Here is a 15,986-nt window from a genome sequence, read left to right as displayed (position 1 = left end):
ACTAGATTCAATTCCAGTACACAATTCCAGCTCCTGTGTGTGGAGAGTGAAGACCAAACGTTTGATGGGACTAGATTCAATTCTAGTACCCAGAGGACCATTTTTCCTGCGAGGGTAAAATTTTATTTGGGGACAAAATAGGCTTATGATTATTTTCGGCCTGCTTCAATTCTAGTACCCCTGAGGACCATTTTTCCTGTGGTTAAAATTTTATTTGGGGGCATAAAATAGGCTTATGATGTTTTTCAGCCTGATTGCCTGATTATTATATATGATCAAGTTTACATTCACTTACAATGATTGGTGTATACATTCATGTAAGAATTCATGATATTGCATACTAATCATGTATTGGTAAATATCACAGTTTAATGTGTTTGAGAAAATGTCAAACCAGTTTCATTAATGCCAAACAAATGACCCAAAAGTAGGTAAATGGAACTACAAAGTATAACCAATGACACCAATATCTAGGAGTGCCCTAAGCTAGGCTACTCCGAAATTATAAAAAATCTGTGGTCTATCTGCTATATGTTTTGGAGGGTTTTCCAACGTTTTTACGGTCTAATTTGTCTAGAAACTGGCAAGGATTTGTTGGAATCACAAGTTGTGAACTCTCCACAATTTGAATGCCCAATGGGTTTTTCAAGGTGCTGAATCCATATATGCAGTCAAAAACTGATTTTAAACAACAAAGATCAAGATTTGGCCAAAAACAAATTTGAAAGATTACAATGAAAAACTTCCATGCCCATAAAAAATGGCACAACCTGAAAGATATCGAGCTGAATAGTGCATGAAAGAGAAGCATGAGTGCAAGAGATCAGCTAGATGTGATAAAAATTCCAGCACAAGCTATAAAGGAATTGCATCGAAAGCTCATTTGGATTGCAGGCAGATTTGTGAGTTGAGGAGAAGCCTGCTGATGGAGTAGGGAATTGGTTCATGATCTATATAACCTGTCTGTTGACTATAAAGTAACACTCACCATCAATACTACAGCCGTTTTGCTTACAAGAATTGTACTCTTATATTAACAGAGCCTTGACCTTCTACCATTACGAAGTGAATAAATAATACATACATGATACAACACCTCAATAGAGGCAAAGTTCAAGCAATTCCTTGCCTTCACAAAAAAGAATCAATGCTGAAGATCTTGCCTTTCTACTTCTTTCCTCAGACACCAAATTTACATAACAAAAATACTTTGCCGTAGGCTAGAAGTAATCTATCGATGCTAAGCGCATGAACCAGAGAGAAAATTTCATGCACCAAAAAGTGCTTTCAGGTCGTGAATGGATTCATGGCCATTTGAGTATTGTCAAGAGGTGAACCAGGAATAATGTTGTTACCCATCCAATTAGCCATGAAAAAGAAGCAATGGAGTCTACACCGGATGAGGATGGGGTACTGGTTGTATTCGCTAAGCCATTTCTGTGCAATCAAAATCAAACAAGTCAGTTAAGTTATCATTTACTCATATATTACAAGAACTTCTTGGTCTAGAGACAGAAGAACCACTACTCTAAAAACATTCAAGGGTGAATGGTCTCTTTGTCTGGACTCTGGACGGTCAGAAGGGGGTTAATGGATGTAGGACAATGACTGTCGTGCTCTTTACCCAAACGGGCATGAAATCGATCCACATGTAGTCAGCACGCAGCACACAGTGGTGTTTGTCAACTGATGATCACAAGTTCATGTTTCATACGGCCTCCGTATAGACAAGCACAGTGACAGATTATAAGGTGGCCTAGGAAAATGGGGATACAATCCTTACCGCCTGGTAGGGTTCTTCAAGTTCAGTAACGGGAGGTATATCGGTCATAAAGTTTCTGAAAATCAGATATAAAGACAATTGGCTTTGCAGTTTCTACAATAGCATAGACCCTAAACTCAGCCTCCATTGTAATGGGACTAAAGTCATTTCTAGTCCCTAGGATTAGCCAATGAGAACTACAAGAATCACAAACCTGCTACTATTCAGTTTTCAAATTAGAAACATTTAATGTGCACACTTTTGAGATTTGGACATCTTAGGTAAATGGCTAAAAGACCATATACCTCCATGAATCATTCCCTAAATTGTATCTGTGAAGAAGAATATAAGAGAAAAATGCAGGTCAGGATCATCAGTGATCTGGCCTTGCAGGGTGGCTAGGCAAGCTAACGTTACTACACAGACCCCTCAGTGATACTACACGGTATTCCAGAAGAAGCCCACATCCATATAATTATCACTGTGAAAATGAAAATTTACATGCTAAAAAACAGCTAACGTTAATCAAAGCGGTATACCTCCCATGGTTCCTTAGCAATTTTTTATAGATTGTTTTAGTGAAGAGATGTCCAAACTAAAATTTTAAACCCATACTCAAACAGAAAAATTAAAAAAAAAAAAGAAGCAGAACGAACAACAACTAGAACTTAAAATATGGGTAACTAACAGGAAACAGTAGATCTAGGACTTTACCTAGATGTTGTATACACACAAGATTCATAGCCTGCAAGCAATGAAAGTTCAAACACATAAAAACTCGGTTAGTTATTCATTCCAAATTGTAGAGGCGTCGTTCAATTATGAAGACATCCTATATTAAACTCTCATGTAGGAATCAAACAAAATTTAAGAAAACTTACTTGGATTTATGGTGGTTATATTGCCCGTTCCACCAAAATTGCAAGCCACAGATGAGGCTCCATTCTTCTGGTAATAGTTGTTAAAGGCATACGAAGCATGGGAAGCAAGATTATCTGGTTCATAACAAGGTTGGCCGGGCTGAATTGGGGAACAGTCCACATTACCAGACCCACAAGCCCAATCCAGAGCCTTCTGCAAGTCAGATTCTTTGGCTGATGGAGAAGCTACACACCAGGAGGTTCCATCAACAGACGTTAAGTTCCCCCCAGTAGCCACATAGGGCAACCCGTTGCCACTTATATCTACATTGTAAACCTTTGTTTCATCAGGATAGAAGAGTCCCCAGTTCCGTTCCGACTCCAATCCAGGCTTCCGGTTCTCGTTAAAGAGAGCAAAAACGTATGTATCAATCTCCTGGCCAGGCCTCGAAGGAGTTCCAGTGTTGTTTATCACATGCCTGACCAGATTTCCATTGTAAGTAGCAGCATTGTCTGGAGTTGCTGCGGGCTCTTTAGAGCCTCCCTTGGAGGGCCACCCTGTTTCAGTCACCATTACTCTAAGTGACCTAAAGTTAAGGGCTTCTAAAGCAAAAAAGAGAGCATCCAGCTGCGCATCAAACATATTCGTATACACAAGACCCGTGTTTTGGTCAATGACACCATCATTAGGTCTGAATAAAGCATAGTCCAGGGACACCTTGCGAGGGGAATCTCTGTAGGCATAGTAGGGATTTGATCATAAAGGGAGATTGTGTCTGAGCAAGAAATTGCAACAAGGGGCTGAGGAAAAATGCATATTTACTGTCAAATGCCCCTGCAGAGGGTGGAAATGATCTGGAAAGTATACTAAGTGCATGGGTGCTAGAGACCTTAATTTTTTGGTCAAGTCCGGCTTTTTTTAGAGCTGTCTGTACATTGCGCATTGCAGGAACAACAAGGGATGTAACATTAATTGTGCTCTCAGTCACTTCGGTTCCTACAGCTATATATTTTATCATGGTGGCAGGGTAGTATGGCAATAGATTGTTAGTAACCCATGTGTCTGCCGTGCTCTGATACTGTGAAAATCCAAGCAAATCTGAATTGGGTATCCCAATAATGAGCTCAATGCCAGTGTGGGCAAACGCTTGAAGGACCTGAATACATGAAAAACATTTTTCTTATCTCCCAATTTAACAGAGAATGGGTCCTTATCTTAAGCAAATATTTTAGAAAATACACAAAACCGCACCTGCACATTGGAGTCATAGATTATTATGTTTTTGAGAGCTATTGACTTCACTAGTTGGGCTACTTTATCTGGAGTTGGAAGGTCATCGCCTTCTCGCCCATAGCAAACTCCCACCGTGCTTCCTCTTGTCAGCCCTGAGAAAATGTAACAGCAGCAATTCCATCCAAGTTAAACGCTAAAATGCCAGCTCAACCTATTTAAAAATCATGCAAACAAAACTATCTGAAAGATGAACAATACATATTTCTGAGATGCCTCGTCTCCAACAACCTAGACACCAAAAATAAGTTATAACCAACACTAAATCCTTTTCAACCAGGTCATTACTGCTGGAAATAAACCAAATAGGAATATTACTAGGATGTGTAGCATATTTAATATAACTTCAAAATAGAGAAGAAACTGGATATTACAATAATGTGTGATGTAACTCCTGGATCACAGTGGACCTTTGAAAAAAAGAAGATTTAAAGGTGTCTGTATGTAGTAACTTGGTAGTAGACCCTGTCAGCTGGCAGACCATGTCAGCCATTAATCTTGTAGGTACTAAAATAAACACCACAGACATACATTCCCCTAATATATTACAGACAGGAAATAAGAAGAAAAAAGGAACACACATACAAACAACAGAATAAATACCGAAATCCGGAGGATAAAGAGAGATATTTTCACAGTAGATGCAGATAAAAATGTTTACAGTAGGTACAGATAATGAAATTTGCCCCTGAGGGGCAACCCTATCACAGCTGATCGTCCATATATTACAATGTGTCTACTCTATATTCATTTCATGCATTTCCTATGCCTCTACATTAGTTACAACAGGAATCATTTATCTTACTAATTGCATACTCTGTTACAATGTATCTATATTCCTTTTATGCATTTCCTATGCCTCTACATTAGGTACAACAGGAATCCTTTGGTTACAATTTTTCACATAAATGCCAAAAATAAGTATAACAGCTTCCTACAACAGTTCCTTTTCTACATCCTCTTTTCACTTGAAGGTGAATGGTAAATGACTTGGTTGTCTATCTGTCATCTTCACTTGTGTGCGCACAACAAATAGCAGCAGCACTTGAGGTGAGGGCAATAGTCCATAAAATCACTTAACCAAAAAAAAAAATAGCTCCAAAACATACTGAATAATCTAATTTGCCATTTTGGCTTAGAACCCATATCCACATATGATTGCTTTTGAGAATTCATCCAGTAAACTAAACAATTAGCTCATAACAGTTTTGAAAAGCTTCTACACTGGATCTGTTGTAATTTCTGCATAGGTTTCTTGGGTAGACATCAACATGCATTTGCACAGAATGCATTGCTAACAACTTATACACACACTCTCTATGTTAAGTTCTCCGAAACCATAGCTGGTCTCAGTGGACAGTGATCATTACCATTTGCAGTGGACAGGGATCATTGCCATAGTTCTTTTCTTTGTGTTTAGCTAAAACAGAGAGCAAGAAACCCAAAGAAAAGACCTTTACTCACATAAATATCAGTAAAGTCAAGTTTGAACTCACCTGGCGACTGAGCAAGCATCAGCAATAACACCCAGAAGAGCAGCAGCAGCTTATCCATTGTCCAATACAGCATCCCCATTTATCTCCTTCAATGGGTTTTCATTACATCATTCAATGGCAATACCCATTAAGAAACACAGTCATACTCCTAATGCCTTAATGCCCGCTAAGCCACAATGCCCATTACAGCGCCATGCTACTATTCTAATCTCAATCCCTCAGCCCAAAACACCCAAACTCGAGGCCTTGGGACCGAAATCCTCAGAGCCTGAAGAAGTAAAAGCACAAAGGAGTGATTGAAATGACAATGGAATCTATGCCAAACAATGCGCTCAAAAGTAATGGTCCAGTCTCAGTTACAATCCCCTTGGTCTGCAAAATGTCTGAAACCACTGTTGTTTATTGCCAAAAACAGGGCGGATTCCACCCACAACTACAACGTACAAATTCTAGCATTAAATGCCAGCCACGCTCCACTCATCACCACCATGTTTAAGTTTCCTGCTTCTCAAGTAACCTCTTTCTCGAACTTCCATGGTCGGGGACTTGAAATGCCTTCTCAAATCGGACATATGCAATCCATTAAATCCGAATATTTGGCTTCAATTAATATTAAATTTGTTATTCTCAGACATTGATAAAAGCCTCAGACGGGCCCGCTTGGCCGTTCTTTTCAAAAGTGGCCCCATACATCCTCATCTTTTGGCTTCACATCATACCCTTTTGATTGTGTTTTTGAATTTAAGGTCCTCCCTTCACAGGTAATTCCATTTCTGTTTTGTTTTTTTTTCAATACATGAGTTCACTCTATTATATATACATCCCTTTCCTTTTGTTCCTGTCATTACCACCCACACTGTACAATCCCAGGGATATTATATTTGTTTGTGCCAAAACAATTATTCATTCCTTATGGATATGACATATAGAGTGTCAAACGTGTTTCCTTGCTTTACTTTTCATTAATTAAATACTTATGGCGAATAAGTGTTTTTTTTTAACTATGTGCCATAATAGTTGAATTTTGATTTTTTTTAATTATTATTTATCATAATTGTAATACATTATTATTATTATTATTTAACTATAATGAATGGGTAATATATTAGGCTAGATTCATTTTAACTCAGGGATCAAATTTCTTTAAGTGAAAAGAGATTTGATCTCTCTCAACACTTGGTAGATTCGTAGTTAAGATGGATCTAGGTTGGTTTTTCTCATGGCTATATTCCATAGGCTATATTCCATATGAATATCATGGGTCAATAAACCATAGTGAATGAGTAACATGTTGAAGTAATTTGGCAAAGGTCTAGGATCAAATTTTCCAATTGCCACTATAACACCAAGAGTATATCTAATCACCTGCAAGCTAGATATATCAATAACTTATGACTTAGCAAGAGTTGAGATGTCATGTAGGTGGAGGCATCTACTCCTCAAGCCTTATCACAATAGGCCAAAGATATCCATTAGAATTGAAACCAAGTCCCTTGGAATTGAATCTTGTTGGATGGGAGAACAAGTCATGCTCCCAACCACTCGAGTTACCAATGCAAGATAGCCAAGGGAGACACTAAATTGGTGTATGGAATTCCCCTATTTGTGGCACAAGGGACCCGTCCCCCACCCACTCCCCCTAAAGAAAAAATAACCATCCTCCATACAACAATTTGGCTATTAGAGTTTATGGAGGTGTACATTTCTACCTCTCTATATTAGAACCTTCGAAACATGTGTTCTTAACCATTAGGCTCACTCAAGCTACTGCTATAACCAAAAATTATAACAATGCACAAGCTGTATATATCAGTAATTGAACTAAGAGTAGTAAGGTGCTCTACAATTGAGAATGGAGGGGGGGGGGGGGAGTTGTCATGAAAGAATGAACAAACATAACATATATTAAAAAAAATAAAAAAATAAAAGCCCTCCATCTTAAATAACACAAAATTAAATTGAATAAAAAATAAAGAACTACATATGTATGTACCATCTTAAACCAAGATTTATCAAGCACCAAGAGGGACTTACAGTAGCCTCTTCCCTAGTAGTGACGGCCATTAGCATTATCATGATTATTCTCATATACTCTAAAAGAGTTTTCCTTAAACCATTCAACTAGATCTTTCAACGGTCTATAATCCTTAGTACCACGAGTATTAGAATGATAAAAGTCACAAAATAGAGTTATAGCGATAAGTGAATAGTTTTAGAAGGTTGGACAAACTCCCCCTTGTGGGTAACATAGTCAGTACCCTAATGGTCCTTAGTTTTTCACATGGGGTACCACACTTGCCCTTATATACTCTTGGTTATGGTAAATACTTAAATTTTCTTCAATATTGTATATAGTTGAGTAATGGGGTTATCCCTAGAGTCCGTTAGAGGTAGAAGTATGGGTGGTCTAAGTACCAATAGCCCCTATGTAGGTTTTAACCATGTACAGAAATTACCTGCATACGAATTCTTAAACAAAAAAAATAAACAATGCGAGAGCATAACCCATAAAACACATATGCACAAAGATTTTTCCCTCGATCCCAAAACCGGGACTACCAGCTTGATTTTTCATTATATTCCTTTCAATGTTACAATACATATTTATACATGCCGAAGCATCCAATACCATGGACCGAAAGCCATCGCGTCCAATACCATGGACCGAAAACCATCGCGTCCAAAAAACATGTGCGAAAATCATGCACAAAACCATAGGTGGGTCCGCCCAACCTAACATATGGTCCAAAACCAAAATTTTCCGGGGTGCTGCCCCAGACCCCATAAAGTGGGGTTACGGGTGCCCTTCAAACCCCCTATTAACTACGTGGAAAGAATATAACACAACCCAACAATCTCCCACTTGTTGTTTTCTTTCCACAGGGGGCCACAGGAGAGCTTAGTCATTTTTTCAGCCCTAAGATTCCCATTGCTTCTCTACACCAAGAGAACTTCTCAGAGCTCACAGATTTTGTCAATGCATCTGCAGTATTCTTCAAAGTGTCCACCTTTACCAGCAACACCTTTCTGTCTTCTATCATATCCCTCACAAAGTGATACTGAACATCAATGTGCTTTGTCTTTGAATGATAAGCAGGGTTCTTTGCCAAGAAAATTGCACTTTGGCTGTCACGGTCTATTCTTATAGCTCCCTGTACTAACCCCATACTTGAACACAATCTTTGCAACCAAACTGCTTCCTTGCTTGCATGAGTGGCTGCCATGTATTCTGCCTCTGTAGTTGATAGTGCCACTACAAATTTGTTTCTTACTCATCCAACTGAATGCACCTCCAAATAGGTTAAACACATACCCACTTGTAGATCTTCTCTGATCCAGATCTCCAGCCCAGTCTGCATCAACAAAGCCATGAATATCCAACACTCTGTCCAATCCTGGTCTTCCTTGGTAACACAAACCATAAACACTAGTGCCACGCAAATACCTGAAAACCCGCTTCACTGCTGTCCAGTGCTCTTTCCCAGGTTTTGACATAAACCTGCTCAATACTCCCATTACATGTGCAATGTCTGGTCTAGTACAGACCATTGCATACATCAGGCTACCCACTGCACTTGCATATGGAACATGGGACATGTCCTCTTCCTCTTCTTGTGTCTTGGGACACTGTTCAGCAGATAACCTCACACCTACAGGAATAGGAACCTTCACCGGTTTACTATCCTGCATATTAAACCTCTGGAGTATTGTCTCGACATACTTCCTCTGGTTTAACTAGAGCTTCCTCTTTGACCGATCTCTTTTAATTTCCATGCCCAAAATATAGTTTGCAGCACCAAGATCTTTCATGTCGAATTTGGAGGACAATTGGGTCTTCAAATCCTGGATAATTTCTTTGTCATTTCCAACCAGCAACATATCATCCACATACAAGACCAGATAAATAATACGGTCACCAATTAATTTAAAATACACACAATGATCTGCTTTGCTTCTGGTGAAGCCAAGTCCCCGTATAAATGTATCAAATTTCTGATACCACATCCTTGGTGACTGTTTTAACCCATACAGAGACTTCTTTAACTTGCATACCAGTTCTTTCTTACCCTTCACCGCAAAGCCTTCAGGTTGCTTCATGTAGATTTCCTCTTCCAAATCCCCGTGAAGAAATGTTGTCTTCACATCCATCTGTTCTACCTCAAAATCAAAAGCAGCAGCAACAGATAAAAGTAATCTAATAGAAGTTACCTTGGCAACAGGAGAAAAAATATCACCAAAATCAATTCCCGGCACCTAGGAATAACCTTTTGCTACCAACCGAGCTTTGTATTTCTCCACCTTTCCTTCTGCATTTGTCTTCTTCTTGAACACCCATTTGCTGCCAATGGGTTTCCTTCCAGCCGGCAACTCCACCAGATCCCAAACCTCATTTTTGTGCAAAGATGCCATTTCATCGACGATGGCCTCTTTCCAGAGTTTTCCATCCTCTGAATCCACTGCTTCCTTCACAGTTCTGGGATCATTATCAGTAACAGACAAAGCAAAATTTGAATTGAAAGCAGATGGACTATACCTTTCTGGCTACCTTCTTTCTCGAACTGATCTTCTCACAGCCGGAGTTTGTGGCTCTTCATCTTCTGATTCCTCCTCTGCTGCAGAGTCTGATTCTTCCTCCTTTGGCTCAAACTCTATCTTCTCAGGTTCCTTTGGTTGGACTTCATGTTGAATAACATCTTTTACCTCTCTGAAAAACACATCTCGGCTGTACACAACCTTCCGTGTGACTAGGTTCCAAAGCTTATAACCCTTTAAACCATCCTTATACCCAATAAAGATGCACTTTTTAGATTTACTATCCAACTTGGTTCGTTTCTCCTTTGGAACATGTACATATGCATCACATCCAAATACCCTTAGATGTGAAAGAGAGGGTTTCTTACCAGTCCATACTTCTTGTGGAGTCTTATCCTCCAACGCTGATGAAGGTGATCTGTTGATTAGGTAACATGCAATATCCACCGCCTCTGCCCAGAATTCCTGTCCTAACCCGGCACCACTGAGCATGCTTCTTGCCCTTTCCATCAACGTCTTGTTCATTCTTTCTGCGACTCAATTTTGCTGAGGTGTATATGGAGTAGTCTTATGTTGTGCTATACCACACTTCTTACAAAATTCTTCAAATTCCTTGCTGCAAAATTCTCCACCATTATCTGTCCTCAGCACCTTTATCTTCTTCTCTGTCTGATTTTCCACCAGAGCCTTAAATTCTTTAAACCTGTCAAAGACTTCAGATTTCTTCTTAAGAAAATATATCCATGTATTCCTTGAGAAGTCATCTATGAATGATACATAGTACACAGACTTACCCAGTGATGGAACCTTCACAAGTCCAAACACATCACTGTGCACAAGCTCTAATATCTGTTTCATCCTCTTACCACCAGAGGGGAAACTCACCCGATTCTGCTTCCCATATACACAATTTTCACAGAAATCAAAATCCAGAGAGCTATTATTCATACCTTCTACCATACCTTTACCATGAAGTATTCGAAGGTCCTTCTCTCCAATATGTCCAAGCCTTTGATGCCACAACATGGTCTTCTCTCCAGAGACCACTAGATTCTCTACTCCATTTTCAGGAACCATAGAACTATTGCACCCATCAACAACAGTGCTACCTTGCAGCTTGTACAGAGTTCCAATCCGAACTCCCCGCATTAATATCAGTGCTCCTCGAACCATCTTGCAGGTATCTTTCTCGAACACCGTCTTTACACCTGCATCATCCAACTTGCTTACAGAAATCAGATTTCTGGCCAATGCAAGAATATGTAGAACACCCGGAAGTGTTCTAACCCTTCCACCTTGCAACTTCAACTTTACTTTTCCCCGACCAATGATTCTAGCCTTCCTATCATCTCCTAAGAAGACATCACCACCATCGTATTTCTCATACTCGCATAACCACTCTCTATGGGGAGTGAAGTGAAAGGATGCACCTAAGTCAATCAACCATGCCTCATGATCTATATGTGTACTTGAAGAAGCCAAGTACACATCCCCACCTTCATCTGAGGTGGTTTTCGCCTCTGCAGAAGGAGCATCATCAGATCCCTTTCCTTTATCAGGAGCTTTAGATTTACAATCCCTTCTGAAGTGCCCTTCCTTTCCGCATTTCCAGCACACCACCTTTGTAGGTTTTCCTGGAGATTTAGATCTCCCTCTAGATTTAGATCTCCCACTCGATGACTTATTTTTGTTTCTGTTCTGGGACCGTCCTCGTACAGAAAAGGCATCACCATTCTGGTTGTCCATATTTTTCCGTCTCATCTCCTCCGTCAGCAAGGTTGAGACTATTTCATCAAACTGCAAAGCAGTTGCATTGCTACCTATTGCAATAACCAGACTATCCCACGAATCTGGTAGAGAACACAACAGACTGATGCACTTATCTTCATCTGAAATTTTAATATCAACAGATAATAACTGACTTACCACAGTATTAAACACATTCAGATGCTCTGTCACCGAGTCTCCATCTTTCATCCTCAGGTTATACAGCTTTTTCCGCAGGAACAGTTTATTCACCAGAGACTTAGATTGGTACAAAGTCCCTAAATTGACCCACAAAGCCTTTGTCGTAGCTTCCCCTGATACATTCAGCAATACTGAATCCAAGACACACAATCGTATTGTGCTCTTTGCCTTCCGATCCAACTTCTTCCATTCTTCATCGGTCACTCCCGATGGTTTAGTACCCGGATCTACCGCGATCCACTGATCTTTATCCACCAACAGATCCTCCATCTTGAGTTTCCACAACTCAAAATTCTGACCATTGAACTTCTCAATCTCTATCTTTCCACTGCTCGCCATCTTCTTTCACCACCAGAATCGATCTCCCAGATCTCCCACTAAACAGGGTCTACCACAGGCCCGAGCGAAACCCCTCAGCAACAAAGGCGTCCCCTTGAAGCCAAAACAGCTCTGATACCAAATGTAGGTTTTAACCCTGTACAGAAATTACCTGCATACGAATTCTTAAACGAAGAAAATAAACAATGCGAGAGCATAACCCATAAAACACATATGCACAGAGATTTTTCCCTGGATCCCAAAACCAGGACTACCAGCTTGATTTTTCATTATATTCCTTTCAATGTTACAATACATATTTATACATGCCAAAGCATCCAATACCATGGACCGAAAGCCATCGCGTCCAATACCATGGACCGAAAACCATCGCGTCCAAAAAACATGTGCGAAAATCATGCACAAAACCATAGGTGGGTCCGCCCAACCTAACATATGGTCCAAAACCAAAATTTTCCAGGGCGCTGCCCCAGATTCCATAAAGTGGGGTTACGGGTGCCCTTCAAACTCCCTATTAACTACGTGGAAAGAATATAACACAACCCAACAATACCCAACACCCTAGATGCTTGACCATCAACTCAACTCTCGTGACTTGCTCCAAAGTGTCCCTTTGATAAGTCCACATGTGTTATGTCAAGAAATCCAAGTTAGAGGTAGGAGTCTTTCTAAACCATTCCTTATGTTTGGTATTGTGAATTTGGTACATTAGCTTTCTCATTAGGTCTTGAAATTAATGGTCATACTCCCACACAGTTTATGCCATGCTTAGTCTTTGGCTTTTGGAATTGCACATTGAAGGCTTGCCTTACTTCATTGAAGTTCCCATAATATATATAAGGGAACTCTATACCATTATAAGGCTTGACCTTGCAATGTTGTATGAAATTCAACTAACTTTGTCTTAGAGGCTATCATGTTTTTGGCACTCCAAATGGCTTCAAATAGAAATCAATGTTGCTTTGTATCACCATCATGATGCACAAGTGTGGGACCAACTTGCATCCCAACAATGCTACTAATTAGCATATAGAGAAAAATAAATTCTTCTAGACTTAGTTTTCTCTATGTGTTTACAGTAGTAATACTACTAAGGTTGGCCAAACTTCCATTCAATTCCACTATACAACTCTTAAGACCACTTGGTTTCTTTGAATTACTAAGTTGTATCACTAACCAAGGGTTATTGGAATCAACAATAATTTCCTTAGACTAAAATGCAAAAGGGGTATGGTCTAGAATGGGTTGGATACATTACCATTTAGATGTACCATGTTTTCTTCCTCTAACCCCCTTTTTCTTAAACACTAGAAAATATATATATTAGTGCTTCATCAAGTTTTCCTTCTTTCGTCAAGCTCCAATTCAATGACCCGATATAATTTTCCCCTTGTCTTTCAATCCTCTACTACAATGCTTCCAATCCTTTGTCATCATCATTTTTCCACTATACTAAGCACCTCCAATTTGTTTACTAGACCTCATTGGTGGTCCTTTTCTTTCTTCCCCCTTTCCTGGGTTCTTCCTTCATGTTAATTATTTTCCTTCAACCACCAAAGTCCTTTTATCCTCTTTTCTTAAAAATCATGAGCTCCTTTAGTTGGGACTCATTACTTTGCTCATTGTTGAACTCCTTCCACAATAATTTAATGCAACATTTATCATCTTCATCTTGTTCAAATCCCACAAGTCAATTATTGTAGCACATCTTAGGGCTCCTTCCTCTCATTCTTTAGGTTTAGTTTACTCCATGATACCTTCTTCCCTTAGGCCTGCAAATTCTAGTCTCATCCAATACCGCCACTCAGGGTAGGGAATTAAGTTTCACCCCTTCAAGTATAAGGGGAAACATCTTTTCCTCCACCAATAAGATATTTAGCCAAGTGGGGATTTATGTCACAAAACATCCCTTATATGCCCTTCAAAAACTATTATTTCGCTTGTGAAAATTGATTGGATCAACTACACTAAAAACTTTTAAATATATCATTTTAAGGTGTTTTTAACCCATAAATCTATAGTTGTAGCAACTACATCATTGCACCATTATAATAGTCCTTTCGTTTTTCCAAACAAATCTTGGGTACTCCTCAAGCCATTGAAGCCACTCTTAACCGCTATATGAAAATCCACCACAAAACTCTCATTGATATCCTTGAAGAAAAGGTTGTTCGTAAGCTTCTTGCATCAAACTAGTCATATAAGTTTGTTCTTATGAGTTGTTATCATGTACTAAGGGGTCTAACAAATGATATGGTCAAGGTCATAGGAAAAAAAATGTTGCCTCAAAATGTAAACGAGGGTCCATTTAGCTTTCCAACAAAGGAATTGCAATCTAGCTTTGATATATCAATCCATTATTATAGGGAAGGTTTCACACAGGCCACATTACCTAAATGTAAAATAGTGCAAGAAGACGACACATTTATATATACTCTAACAATCATTCCATTAGCAATATGTTCATCTTGATGTTGACTTTTTCTAGAAATAAACTATGTAAGATTTTTTTTTTTGATCTAATGTTTCAAATGGACACTCCACTCATCATTAGGGACATTAAAAGCTAAAAATGATAATAGAAATTGGTGTAGGGTTTATAATTGATAGAGAAGAGATAAAGGATAACCATTATGAGAGAAAGAGTAAAAATATATTTTATTTTTCAAATGACTCTTGTAAAAATGGCAAAAAAACCTATTGGGAAATTTAATAACAAATATGGGGGGATATATAATGGCTAAAATTAAATTAAAATGATTAAAAGAGGGGGATGTGTGATTAAACACAGTCAAAGCCTTTAAGAAATTAATAAATTATGAAGGGATAATTAAAGGATGAGACCAAAATAAATTTTAATGAATTAGACAACGAACACATGAGAAAATAAGAAGATGAAAGAAGAATAGAAGAAAAATAGAATGACAAAGATAGGAGAGTGAAAAAACATAGAGTAAAATGAGAGGGATGGGTAGAAAAAATGAAGGAAATTGATGAAAATAAGACAAGGTTAGGTTGGAGGGACAACTAGAAAGAAAGGAGGAAATCAAGGGAAGGGAATGGAAGCCAAACAATATTTTTAGGAAGGGATAGACTCTTAATGATTAAGGCAATGAATAATGGGTTTCGAGGATTTCCTAAATTTATAGTCATCTTCCCAATTGAGATTATTAGGGTGTTTTTCAATTTCCGACACTCCACATATGATTTGAGACGAGTAAAAGGGATCACATGCAAGAATTCAAGTTTGGTCAAAGAAAATAAGGTGTTTATAGTTGTGGGAATGTTTAACAATAGTTGATTTGGAGGTATGGTTATGGGTAGTGTCCATTATGTGCTCCTTAAGACAAGTTTTGAATTATCTTCTAATTTGGCTAATCTATGATCTTCAACGAGAGCGTGGAATTGCATAAACTCCTTGGTCAAGAATAAAATTTGACTAATACTTTAGAGATTTGATTAGTAGTTCCCTAAATGTAGGGAATATGTGAGTAGCATTGGAAGGTCTTCTACAATTGCTTGGTGTCTTAGCATATGGAAGACACTATTTGCGTCTTCTAGTGATTTATGTCTTCTTTCCTAATTTTAACTTGGAAAAAATACACTAATTAAAGTAAAATAATTATTGTGGACTATTGGGTTATTTTCTAAGGAAACTAATTTAATTATCTAAGTGACTTAGAAATAATCTCTACCATTGATCTTCAAGGTGTTTCTAGAAGGAATATTCAAGATGT

At 38.6% G+C, this 15,986-nt stretch overlaps 1 protein-coding gene across 1 annotated transcript; it reads right to left on the bottom strand.

Moving 5' to 3' along the window:
* Window positions 1-1,005: 1,005 nt before the first annotated feature.
* On the bottom strand, window positions 1,006-5,970 carry LOC149257342 (glucan endo-1,3-beta-glucosidase 13-like). The gene is given in 6 exon segments (XM_089414053.1): window positions 1,006-1,437; window positions 2,477-2,507; window positions 2,644-3,374; window positions 3,376-3,779; window positions 3,875-4,008; window positions 5,410-5,970. Coding segments are annotated over 6 exon segments (1,512 nt in total). The 5' UTR covers window positions 5,489-5,970; the 3' UTR covers window positions 1,006-1,304.
* Between the last annotated feature and the right edge of the window lie 10,016 nt (window positions 5,971-15,986).

The sequence above is a fragment of the Pinus tabuliformis genome, chromosome 6 (assembly GCF_031772625.1).
Source record: "Pinus tabuliformis cultivar Carrire ecotype Pingquan chromosome 6, CPIR1, whole genome shotgun sequence".
Classification (NCBI taxonomy): domain Eukaryota; kingdom Viridiplantae; phylum Streptophyta; class Pinopsida; order Pinales; family Pinaceae; genus Pinus; species Pinus tabuliformis.
This window is presented reverse-complemented; position numbering and strand designations above follow the sequence as displayed.